General features: G+C 37.4%; 1 protein-coding gene and 1 long non-coding RNA gene across 2 annotated transcripts in view; one reads left to right on the top strand and one right to left on the bottom strand.

Moving 5' to 3' along the window:
* The window catches only part of LOC110369118, a 62,979-nt gene that overhangs the window by 41,575 nt on the left and 7,950 nt on the right, over positions 1 to 13,454 (bottom strand). The window contains exon 4 of the long non-coding RNA XR_002428725.2: positions 9,156 to 9,256. This is a non-coding gene — a long non-coding RNA (uncharacterized LOC110369118). The remainder of the gene's footprint in view (positions 1 to 9,155; positions 9,257 to 13,454) is intronic.
* grin2ca (glutamate receptor, ionotropic, N-methyl D-aspartate 2Ca) overlaps positions 1 to 13,454 on the top strand; it is a 58,354-nt gene that overhangs the window by 41,970 nt on the left and 2,930 nt on the right. Inside the window, 7 exon segments of the mRNA XM_036148431.1 lie at positions 2,491 to 2,659; positions 5,926 to 6,079; positions 6,311 to 6,436; positions 9,182 to 9,411; positions 11,538 to 11,698; positions 11,794 to 11,981; positions 12,957 to 13,189. Of these exon segments, the coding sequence (XP_036004324.1) occupies positions 2,491 to 2,659; positions 5,926 to 6,079; positions 6,311 to 6,436; positions 9,182 to 9,411; positions 11,538 to 11,698; positions 11,794 to 11,981; positions 12,957 to 13,189 (1,261 nt within the window).

Genomic DNA, 13,454 nt, shown 5'->3' with positions numbered 1-13,454 from the left:
AAAAGTATGTTTATTACCTGCTTAAATGTTTTTATTCAAAATATTTATTGATCTGACAAACAGGCCTCTTAGAAATGCATATTCCAATGTATTTATCCAATTTATTTAATTATTGCACATGATACCATTAGCTCAATGCTCAATGGCCTAATTCTTCTACACGAAGTCACACACAAACCTACTCCTGCTTTTTATTCTCTACTTTTTCTTGAACATAGAAATAATCCTTAAACAGCTGTTAAGTGTTTTTAGTGTCTACGCTCTTTCCTTTCAACATCCAGTTGATCATAGAGGATGATCACTCATACGGAGCTGGGTTCAGCTGGAGGTTTCTTCCAGTTAAAATCGAGTCATTGTTTTCCATTGTCACCACATTCTCACTCAAAATGAGTGATTGTTTCAAAGCTAACAGCTCAAGAGACAATCAACCGTCGGCAGATGCTCATTTAGATGATATTGCTCCAAAGTCAATGATACCAATGTAGTCAGCTGAGCTTCCTTGGCTATCTTGATGCAGCTCTACAAATTGGCATTTTGCATATATTTATATGTATATGCTGGGCTCGGCAGGGGCCTTTCTGTGTGGAGTTGTTCTCTGCGTAGGTTTCCCCTACCATTTGTGGCGGCGTGCTCAGTCGCAGCAGCTCAAGCTTACTCTCCATCTGGTCTACGAAATTTTGCTGTATGTATAATGACAAATAAAGCACCTTATTATATTACCATATACCGTATATATAATTGAGTGAAGATGCACTAAATACATGGTGGGGCTGCGTAATGTATGGATTACGCAGCCACACGACTTTTTTTTTTTTTTTTTTTTTAATTTCTTCTTTAAAAAAAAAAAAAAAAAACAGTCTTATGGTAAACTAACAAATGTTAAGTTTACTTAACATTTGTTAGTTCACTGCTACTGCGACTGGTAGGCAAATTATATAATTTTTTTATTTACTGTGTTATTTTCTTCATCGCCAACTTATGAACATACCAACCTGGTCAAAGCACAGAAAGATCATACTGAGAAGTTGACAGTTAATAAGCAATACATTTATATTTCTGTTATTATAAAGTATGAGCTTAACATTTCCTTTCTTGTTTGGGATGTGTTCATGCAAAATCTGTTTCTGCAAATATCAGGAAGAAATAATGAACGAAGAGTTTGCTAAGTCTATAATAGCAAGTTACAGTTTAAATCATATACAGTCTTCACATGTGCAATATAAAAGACACATAACCTTTATTAGCTAATGTCTAACATTAAAGCAACTTCTTGTTTGCAGCTATGATTAATTTAGTCATTTCTATTTGTTAAATGTCAGAATAATTAGATATATTTTAGAGATTTTTTAAATGACTTTTTCAGAAGATTACATCCATTTCATTATTATTTAGTAGAATTTTCTTCAAACTGTAAGACTTGGGTCAAATATCTTTGGTTTCGTTCCTCAAGCTGCTCACAGTGGTTGGCTGGATTTTTGGTCCAATTTTTTCTGACAGAACCGGTGTGACTGCGCCAGGTTTTTAGGCTGCCATGCTTACACACACCTTTTCGGGTTCACTAGGATTGGGGATTTGTCATGGCCGTTCCAAAACACTGACTTTGTTGTCTTTAAATGATTACTTTTAGACTTTTTTACATTAGGTTTGATCCAGATTGATCCAGACAGCAGGCTCAACCAAGGTAACCACACAGGATGTTGATTAGCCAAAGAAAACAGCAACAAATCTAATGACTGCCCATGTTCGCTAACATAGCATTGTTGTCCCATTTCAGTTTCAATTGTATTAAATAGCTAAAGTCAATTAAAACACAAATAATCCAAACCAATTCTTCAAGTCACTATATTACCAATTTGGTGCTGAGCTGATGGTCATTGTTCATTTAGAAGACCAATTTGTGTCCATTTTTTTTAACTTTTTGGCTGATCTCTTGAGATCTTACTTCTTTTTTTTTTTTTTTTTTCTTTTTTTTTTCTTTTTTTTTCTTTTTTTTCTTCACACGACTTTCTTCACACGACTTCTGATAGAAGTTTAATTTTAATTGATGCTGTTAAAAGGTACTCTTCAATCTCACACTTCAAACAAGCAAACCGCTCAATCAGATCCGTTGATCAACAGCTGCTGTTACCAAAAATGTTTCAGTCCTGATTTAAAGGAACAGGTTTCTGCACGTCTCAGGCTTCCAGCAGTCTGTTTCGGTCAATAATAACAAAAATTATTGCTTCCTCTGGTGTTTTAACCATGAAGTGAACAAAGCTTTTATGTCCAAATAACCCAATGTGCGTATATTACTAAGAGTCTTGTAAAAAACAACATATGATGTGATCTCTTTAGAGTAACACATGTGAATCCTATGCTGAGACTCACACCCAGCTGCGGTTTCAGAGATCCAATGAGTAACCCACAATAACCACAAACTACTAACTAATGTAGAAGAACAAGGAATATTGCCTTAAAAACAACATTGTCTTTTGTTCTTTTGCTTTTCAGTATCGTGGGTCACACTGAGCCATACACAAAACTGTGCTGTAAAGGCTTCTGCATAGACATTCTGAAGAAACTCTCCCGCACCATCAAGTTCTCCTATGACCTTTACCTGGTCACAAACGGCAAGCACGGCAAGCTGGTCAGGGGCATTTGGAACGGGATGATCGGAGAGGTGAGTGACAAAGACCTTTTTTCACATGGTTGTTTAAATGACTGGGAGTTATTAAATGCAATGGCGCGTTCACACCAATTTCACACAAACGGTGACACCGACTCCACCACGTCATCAAACAGGAGGAGATTCTATCTGCTTTTCTGATCATCTCAACTGGGATTTTACCGAGCAAGTCACACTGGTGCATTTAATGGGGAAAGCTTTAATTTTAAGTGTTTCATCTTTTATTCTACTCACACTTATTTGGTTCCAGTCATTAACCAAATAGGTTTGTGTTTTGTAATGTTTTATAAATATGTCTAAGTTTAATAATGTGTGATAAAACTACAATTTGTTGCTTACTCGGTCAGTATTTAATACAGGTGACAATAAATTGTTAAAATATAACGATGAGCATCTTTTTAAATTCAGCATATTGTATAAAAAAAAGGCTCTTCATGTTATTTTATCTTGATACAAGAGAAAACTCAGGTCTTTAAAAAAACGGACGCTTATCAATTAATCGTTAGTTAATTAATTAGATCAGTCAACTTTAGATTAACTTATTAGTCGATAACTTGCATCCCTAGTCAAGCAGAGCAATTTTTGCTTTCATGTCAGGTCATCATTCATCAAACAGAAAAAGAAACGCAAAATTTTTCACTAGTCACATTTTTAAAAGGACAAAAAAGTCGCAAGAGGGATTTGAAATTTCGGCAACAGCGCTCAATACGAAGCCGAGGCCCGTATAAGACGGATCCGATTTTATACCCCACAGCGGCCATCTCTCCGAGTGGCGTCACAAACACTTTTAAACCAATAGATTTAAAATTGAATCCAAGACACCCGTTAAACCTTAGGAGGGCGCCACACTGACAGTTTTAGACACAAAAACAGGATTTCAACAAATATGCAGTAATTTCAGAATCAGAATCAGACATAATTTGTCAAAATAATGACCAGGATATGTAGACAGAACAGAATGTTAGACTTAAATGAACTTTATTGTCATTTCGTATGCACAGAGTGCGTACAAAAGGAAATTTAACTTTCATCCAGCTTAGAATTTCAGTGAATTGCAGTGGATTCCAGAATAAAGTAGCTTTGCAGAATAATAAAGTAACTTAGCAGGAAAATAAAGTAACTTTGCAGGATAATAAAATAACTTTGCAGGACAAATGAAGTAACTTTGCAGGATATAAAGTAACTTTGCAGGATAAAAAAGTAATTTTGCAGGACATTCCAGGATAAAGTGCACAGTGATTTTACAGTACAGCAATTGAGATGTAAACGATGCAGGACACATGTGATACAGAGTCCAGTTTTAGTTTCAGCAGTTCAACCGTCTGATGGCAGTAGGGAAAAAGCTTTTACAGAGCCTGGAGGACCTACAGCGAATGCTGCGGAACCTCTTCCCAGAAGGCAGCAGGGAGAACAGTCCATGGTGGGGGTGTGAGGGGTCTCTAAAGATGTTACGGGCTCGGGACACACAGCGCTGTGATGAAAGGTCCTTAATGGAGGGAAGAGAAGCCCCAATGATCCCTTCTGCTGTCCTCACCACTCTCCTCACGTTCTTCCAGTCGGCGACACTGCAGCCTCCACACCACACAGAGAGACAGCTGGTCAGAATGCCCTCTATGGTGCTTCTGTAGAAGGTCTTGAGGATGGGCGGGAGCAGGCGGGCTCTCTTCATCCTCCGCAGAAAGTACAGTCGCTTCTGTGCCTTCTTTACCAGTGACGTGGTGTTCACAGACCAGGTGAGGTTGTCCGTGATGTGCACCCCCTGGAACTTGGTGCTGCTGACCACCTCCACCGCTGAGCTGTTGATGAGCAGTGGAGCGTGGTGAGGCTGGTTCTTCCTGAAGTCGATGATCTCCTTCGTCTTCTCCACGTTCAGGATCAGGCTGTTGTCTCTGCACCAGCTCACCAGTTGCTCCACCTCCTCTCTGTAGTCCCGGTCGTTGTCGTCTCTGATCAGGCCCACCACCGTTGTGTCGTCTGCAAACTTCACGATGTGATTGGTGGTGAACCTGGGGACGCTGTCGTGTGTCATCAGGGTGAACAGCAGGGGGCTCAGGACGCAGCCCTGAGGGGAGCCCGTGCTGAGGGTGATGACATCAGAGGTGTTCTGACCGACCCGGACTGACTGAGTCCTGTTGGTGATGAAGTCTAGCAGCCAGTTGCGAAGGGGTGTGCTGAAGCCCAGATGTTCCAGTTTTCCCACCAGATGCTGTGGGATGATGGTGTTAAACGCCGAACTGAAGTCCAGGAACAGCATCCGCACATGCGTGTTCTTCTCCTCCAGGTGTGCCAGGCTCAGGTGAAGAGCAGAGGAGATGGCGTCCTCTGTTAAGCGGTTCCTCTGGTAGGCAAACTGGAACGGGTGTTAATAGTTTATTGGCAAAACAAAGTCGGTTTTGCCCTTTACTTTTTCAACTGCCAAATTACGAAACAACACAAGCTGATTAAAACTAGTAATGCTGGTCAAATGGGGCATTAAAGAACCCTGAATGTCCAGGTTAACTCCAAAACAATCATTTTAGTACATTTACATGTTTAATCCTGAGTGAACAACAGTTTATTCATTGATGAAAACTATATTTTAAATCCCACAAAGCAGCAAAATATACTGATAAATTATTCAATAAATATTCAATTAATTAGAATATTATGAAAAAGTCCATTTGTTTCAGTAACCCAATTAACTTAGCTAAGCACATTATATACAGTAGACTAATTATTCACAGACTGATGATTTAAAGCCCTTATTTCTAATAAGAATTCAAATGACTAAAATGTGATTTTAAATCTATAGAAATAGATCAAGATTGAGGTAAAATATGACTGATGTATAGACTGCAAATATTGCCCAGTTAATACCATTATGGTGTTAGTGATTGAACACAGACAAAAAAAGATCTCTTTAAAAGTTTTGAGTTATAGTCTAATTTGATTCTCTGAATAATCTACAATTAGATTCTCTAACTAGGCTTATTGCTGAAGTTTTGAGAGAAACGTTGCATTATTTTATTTTACTCTGTTATTCAAAATCCAGAAGGCCTTGATGCTAAATGGGCCACTAGCCATACCAGGAGGGTGAGTGGCTTGCGCGAGACAGGATGAACAAAGAGTAAAATGTGACCAAAGCAGAAAGTTGCGAGCGTTCATTTCACTGATTAATACTGTATGTCAATGGTCAGCAAGCCTGTCTGATGTTATGCTTTCTGCCTACTTCGCACAAAATGAAAATGCATTTATAAAAAAGGTCTTATTTTTGTCAACAGGTGTTCTACAAACGGGCGGACATGGCTATCGGCTCGCTGACCATAAATGAAGAGCGTTCAGAGATAATAGACTTTTCGGTGCCATTTGTAGAGACGGGAATAAGTGTGATGGTGGCTAGAAGTAATGGGACAGTCTCTCCATCAGCTTTTTTAGGTGAGAAACCAATTCTGACTCCACGATAGTTTTTCTGTTTGTTTTTTAAACTTGAGTTCAACCATCAATTACGCAGTGAAGTGGCCTCTGCTACTAAGGCTGCCTTAGAAGATGTTGGGTTCAGCTTTTTAGAGTTGTCTTTTCTTAATATCATACCTCTTTTCCTCTCCTTTACAAAGAACTGCAAATATAAGTGTTTTCCCTGCCCAATAACGCTGTTTATTTTTGCAGAACCATACAGTCCAGCTGTCTGGGTCATGATGTTTGTCATGTGTCTGACAGTTGTGGCCATCACAGTGTTTGTCTTCGAATACTGCAGTCCAGTTGGGTATAACCGCAGCTTGGTCAGTGCTAAAGGTAAATCTTACTCAATACATCAACTACCCTTCAAAACGACAGGATTAAAGAACAAGACAATGAACATGAATGCAGGTAAAAAAATAAATAAATAAATAAAGTTGGAGGTAGTTGTACGCACAAAAGGAAAAGTCGTAAATATGTTTTTGTTACAGAAGTAGAACCAAACGACTCCGAGAAGGCAGAGCAACCATAAAAGACCATAAAAACAGATCATATCTCACCACGATGAACCCATTTTAAAAAAAAAATTGTATTGTTGACCTAAGATAACAATTTGACACAAACTAAATAGTTAAAATGGACAAATATATGAAAGGGAACCATAAGCAGCCAAAACTTTGTATAATGTCAGCTTGTCAGGAAGAAGAGCGCGCTCAGCTGCACACACAGAAGCACAATAGCTTTCTCTAAAAAGGTAAGCAGTCAAGTGAACAACAGCCAGGAAATCACAAAGATAATTTAACAGGCAGAGCAGTAATGATTGCCAGGATGTTAACGCAGTTCCTTGGACACAGGAGGGGTGTAAAAGCCACCACATCAGAACTACTGAGCAGCTGAACAAGCCACCTTCTCCAGGTGTTTGGTAAACTGTCAGTTGTTGTCAAGTTATGTGAGATAAGTGAACGACACCCTCATCAAAGTCACTTTTATTGATCAGTCATTATGCAACCTTTATGTTGCATAATGAAACAAAGTGCAATCACAATGCCCAATCGTCAGTTTTACTTAGGGATGCATCAATATGAACATTTGGGTCTGATACTAATATCCGATATTAATATTGTCATTATGTCCAATTTACCGATGTGTCTGTGTATTACCGTATTTTTCGGACTATAAGTCGCTTTTTTTTTTCATAATTTGGCCAATCCTGCGACTCATTTAGGTGCGGACTTATAAATCCAATTTAAAAAGCAATTCATCTCGACCAGCATGAATCAAGGAGTAAACATTACTGTCTATAGTATATATATTCAGTCCCTCAACAAAATCACAGACATCGCTGGATTTTGTTAGAGAAACCTGGTTACCTTAACTTCAAAATGTATTGAGGCATTCACAAATAGACACTAAAGACTGACAACATGTTGTATATGTAGTTTCACTGTTTCAGTCTGCATTCACGCAGCATAACGTTGCGTGGTGCAGCTCTAAGCGACAGAACCATGTTACTGAGCTGTCAGTGAAGCTAATAACAGCTAGCGCTAGCTTACAGGTCTGTTGGGTTACAATTTCGCTGAGGCGTATTATCTGGTCTGACGTATAGTCCGGTGCAACATATATATGCTTTATTTCCTGTTTATGACGAATTTTTTGACTGATGTGACTTGTATTCCAGAACGACTTATATTCTGAAAAATGCGGTATATGTTCACAATGTTGTGCCAACTGAAAATTATGCTAATCTAATTTTTGAGTGTGGGTAATAGTCTTGACTTACACGATGCTTTTCCTATGTCTTCTTTCGACACAATGAAAAACAACCACACTGCTGAAATTGCATCTTTGCTTAATTGAAAAAACAAAAAAAAAAAACGATGCTGGCTTCAAAGCATGACAGTCACTATCACATGACCAAAAAAAAAAAAAAAAAACACGTATGGCCAACCCCATCCCCTCCCCATCCTGAAACACTGGCACAAAGATCAACTAGAAGGAAATCTAACACTGGCGGTTGATATCGGCCCAATTTTACTTATCGGATCAATACTGATGTGCTGAAATATCGTTCATCCCTAGTTATATTTCTGAACATTTCTGAACATTTCAGCTTTTAATTGTACTGATAAGAGCTGTCTCTCAGCAACAGAAAAAGACTGGTTACATTTTCCCAAAGCATCAACACCCCTGGAAACATAATTAACACAGACAAGCGCTTCTTTGTATCCCCGTGCCGGGGAAACACAAACAGCAACAGTTCTGGCAAATTAAGTTTCTGATGAAAATCATTATAATTTGCATAACTGAGACAACTAAAAATAGATCACTGTAATTATATAATGTATACATAAATGTGTCTTTCAGGTGAGGCAGTAGTGATAGTTATTAGACAAGCATTTTAAAGTGCTTTTACTGCGGTATAGAGACAAAAAGCTACTAAAAGCATCAGCTTGAACCTAGAGAAAGCTATAACTCTTTACTTCTTACACCAGATTGTGAAATACACCAGAGGTCTAAGAGAAAAATGTAGTATGAAAACCTATTTACAGTGTTCACATATTGGATCAATTCTTGGTGAATGGAGATACCGTGGTTTCATTTCAGCATCATGTGGTCCCTTAATACCCAGTGATGGATGAAAGAAGCACAAAACCAGGGCTTGCCAACTGATCTTTATAGGACAGGTCTTTCCTTTAATACAATATTTTATGTTACAGGTTTTAGTGTAGATAATATCCTCTGTGTGGATGTTATGTATTAAGTTGCTTTATTATCTATAGCTAATATGTAATATTAATTAAATCAACAAGGAAACACCTATTTTCAACAAAATGGAAAACTTAGAGAATAAACGTAATAAAACAATAGCATAGGTCTCAAACATCACATATTAACTTCTGTGGACTATGTGAGACAAGATTCAGTTAGAAAGAAAAATAGAATTATATCTTGTGTAAAAATTAATTTGAACAGCTGTCTCCATGAGGTCTTCAGTGTTTCATTCAGGAAAAAAAATATCATATTTGGGAGACAACCCTCTAAAGTAGACACTAACCTTTATTCTTCTTTCTTTTTTTTCAGATCCTGGAGGTCCCACATTCACCATTGGGAAGTCAGTCTGGCTTCTGTGGGGGATTGTCTTCAATAATTCGGTTCCTATTGAGAATCCAAAAGGCACCACCAGTAAGATCATGGTACTGGTCTGGGCGTTCTTTGCTGTCATCTTCCTGGCTTCCTACACAGCCAACTTGGCTGCCTTTATGATCCAGGAGCAATACATCGACACCGTTTCTGGACTCAGTGACAAAAAGGTACGGATCTTTTTCTGAGACGTTGTGGTTTGTTGTCGACTCTTGGTCGACTGCAATCTAAAAGGATTTCTATTTTGCCTTAGTAAACAACATATGCTGCAGTTACTAATTGTAAATAATGGTGTAGTGAACAGTTAAATAAATCACGTTATTATTTAGAACAGGATGTCAGTTAAAAATTAGAAGAAATACAGGAGTGAATTTTCTGGGTAGACTGTTTTTATAATTTCCTGGTATTATCCATATTCGTGTTGCCCTGGGGATTTATTATTTAGAGGTATTAAAGAGGAAATCTGTGTTAAACAATCAGCACAAAAAGTGATTTGTGGTCTCATTACTTTCACACAACTGAGGAAATTAAACAGAATTTTGAGGAAAGAGACCAAGTTGTCCATGGCGCGTTTTGATTCTAGGACAGTCGCAAACAATTCTGTTTCTATCATTCACCAATTCTGCAACGCAGAGCAAGAAACAAAGCTCTTTTGACGGCGTCTCCATACATTATCCAACATCATGCTGAATGTAGTAACGCCGTAGGAATGTCGAACTGAACTAATGTTTGACCAGCTGCGCTAAACTCCCCAGGGCCGGTATATGGAAATAAGGTACAACGCAACGTAACAAAGCGACCTTGTTCCAAAGAAAGGAATAAATCGTCAACACTGCAGAGCTAAATATCTGTAGTTTTGGGAGTTAACATTTCTCCATTTACAAGAAATGTCCTCATAAGTGACTGATGACGACATTGGTGAAGTGTTTTTGATGTGCATCTGTAGTCAGATGTCATTTCAGCAACATGACAAAAAACAGCTCCATCCAAACAAATGAATTTTTAATTTATTTTTAATTCTAGCGTTTAGATTTACTTGAAGAGATACTTCCCTGTTACTGCGGATCATAAGTCTAAGTAATTGGTAGAAATGCATTACAAGAACATTTTTATTAGAGCTGTACGATTGTCAAAAATCTAAATTGCAATCATAATTGTGATTTGATTTTTACTTTTTTCTGAATGAACCACAAGCAATGAAAACGGCCTGCAGATGAAGATGTTTGTAAAGAAGGACTATTTAAAACAAGAAATGTATCTGTTTTTATTAATCAGAATATTAATATTTAATAGACAATAGCGTGTTGAGTTGGACATCAATTCTTGTTGAACATAGAGTGCAACCAATAAACAACTCTATGCATTAAACAGTTTGACCGCTACTTAACACTGTGGTGAGATTCCTAAATGTTTCTGGTAAAAATGATAATTATATAAACTCTAAACAAGTAATACAATTGGATTATCTCACTGCTGCAGCTCTCTTCCCTTCCATGTGGAGCAAACCCACTTTAAACATTTTACCAACACCTAAAGGACGCGATCCATTAATTGTTACATAGACAAAATTGCACAACTCTGCAATTTGGAGATTGCATTTTGTTTAATTGTAATTATATTGCAAATGTGATTAATTGTGTAGCCCTAATTTTTATAGCATTGCACAGCTACGCAGAGGGCAGCAGACGTTAGGACCTTCAAGAGTCCTGAAACAGCCGAATCATAGCTAATATTTTGTTTTTTGTTTTAATATAAGTGCTAATTATTTAACATATGGACTCTGAAAGGATTTGCATAAGGTTAATGAAAAAGTCAAATCCTGTATTCCCACTCGTCCTACTTTCTTTCTGTGATAATTAAATGCATAAAGTACTGCCAAAAGGGAAAGACAACGGAAGGATGAAGGAAGCCTGGATCCCCCTGGACACAACGTCCTGGACTTTAAGTTCATTTCTATAATAGTGATGTTAGATGTGACAATTAACAGAACAAAAACCCTGCAGGATACACACAAAAATATAAAGCAGTGTGGCAAAAATAACAATTGCCAATGTTGTCAATGCCAGCGTGTCTCTGAGTTCTTGTTGAAACCTCGCTGTTTGTGGCATTTCTGAAATACAGAATCATATAATGTAATAAAAACATAATGAATAGTGAGGGGGTCAAACTGCCACCTGGACATATGTCAAACTATGTGTGATAAATAATGTGTACATTGCTGAAGCTATCTCTTATGTTTAACAAGCACAAGAATCATGTTTGGTAATATAAAATGTTATTCCACATTTTTCCACAGTTTCAAAAGCCACAGGAGCAGTATCCTCCATTCCGCTTTGGTACAGTCCCAAATGGCAGCACAGAGCGCAACATAAGGAGCAACTACCCCGAGATGCACTCCCACATGGTCAAATACAACCAAAAAGGAGTGGAGGATGCTCTTACCAGCCTTAAAACAGGGTAGGTTCTGCCAAGAGTTATATGGACACACAACGTGGAAATGGAAGCGGAGCCAAACGGCTAAATCAGTTGTGCAATTTCGTTCACAATGTTAGGAAACTGGATGCCTTTATCTACGATGCTGCTGTGCTGAATTACATGGCTGGCAAAGACGAAGGATGCAAACTGGTAACCATTGGCAGTGGAAAAGTGTTTGCTACCACTGGTTACGGCATTGCCCTGCAGAAGGACTCGCGCTGGAAACGGCCCATCGACCTGGCCCTGCTGCAGTTCCTGGCTGACGGTAACTGTGGTGCATCCATAAACTTAACACCGAAACCACCAAAAAACATTGTTTAGTGTTCATATATATATATATATATATATATATATATATATATATATATATATATATATATATATATATATATTTGAGTTTTCTTAAGCTGTAAGCCATAATCAGCGATATTAAAACAATAAAAGGCTTGCGATATTTCAGTTGATTTGTAATGAATCCAGAATGTATGACATTTCATGTTTTTTAATTGCATTACAGAAAATAAAGAACTTTATCACAATATTCTAATTTTCTGAGACAGTCCTGTATATATATATATATATATATATATATATATATATATATATATATATATATATATATATATATATATATATATATATATATATATATATATATATATATATATGTGTGTGTGTGTGTGTGTGTGTGTGTGTGTGTGTGTGTGTGTGAATTAAACTGCATGATGGCTTTTGGCGGTTGTAAAATGAAGGAATTCATCTGACTGGTCAGAAATGCATGTCAATAAAAACAAATCTGAAGTTGATTTATTCTGCTAAATAATAACTGAGACCAGGTCGCCTTTAGTTCAATATGTACCAAACTGCAAGAGAAATAATAACACACAATGCATAATACATAAATGTCAAACTGAGAAGCCACGGGCCATGCTGTTACTTTACTTCCTCATATCAGCAGAAAAGGCATGTCTTCTGAAGAAGCCACCCATTTGTGAGAAACATAATGAAAATTATATTATTATTATTGTATAATATGATTGAACTTAACTTTGTAAAGTGCCTTGAGATGACATGTTTCATGAATTGGCGCTATATAAATAAAATTGAATTGAAAAAATTATACTGTTTTGTAGTAAAAAAGACTCAGTTGTATATGTTGACTGGTTGATAAAATGTCTTTAAAAATAATAATAATCATTTTAAATAACCTAAACCTTTACCCTGTTATTTTTACCCACAGGGGACACACAAAAGCTGCAAACGGTCTGGCTCACAGGCATCTGTCGTAACGAAAAGAAGGAGGTGATGAGCAGTAAGCTGGATATCGACAACATGGCCGGAGTCTTTTACATGCTGCTTGTCGCCATGGGTCTGAGCCTCCTGGTGTTTGCCTGGGAACATCTGCTCTACTGGAAACTTCGGCATTCAGTTCGCAGATCCGACCGACTGGACTTCCTCCTGGCCATCAGTAGAGTGCGTAATTATCACATATTAGGTTGTTTTATTTTACTGTAGAGGAGCAGCATCGTTTTCCAGGGTTGTTTTTTTAAGTCTGACCTGCTGATTCTGACACATTTAATTTTTTAAGGACATAAAGAGAAAATATGATTTGCATGTTTCTTGGTTGAAGTTAATAGTTTTGAATCCAACAAAATGTTTAGAACTGCCAGATTATCACTAATTATGAATTGATGAATAATGCAACTAAACTCAAAAGAGTGCATTAAAGTACAGCTTA

The sequence above is a fragment of the Fundulus heteroclitus genome, chromosome 16, assembly GCF_011125445.2.
Source record: "Fundulus heteroclitus isolate FHET01 chromosome 16, MU-UCD_Fhet_4.1, whole genome shotgun sequence".
NCBI classification, from domain to species: Eukaryota; Metazoa; Chordata; class Actinopteri; order Cyprinodontiformes; family Fundulidae; genus Fundulus; species Fundulus heteroclitus.
The sequence above is the reverse complement of the archived record's forward strand: the minus strand, read 5'-3'. Positions and strand labels throughout refer to the sequence as shown.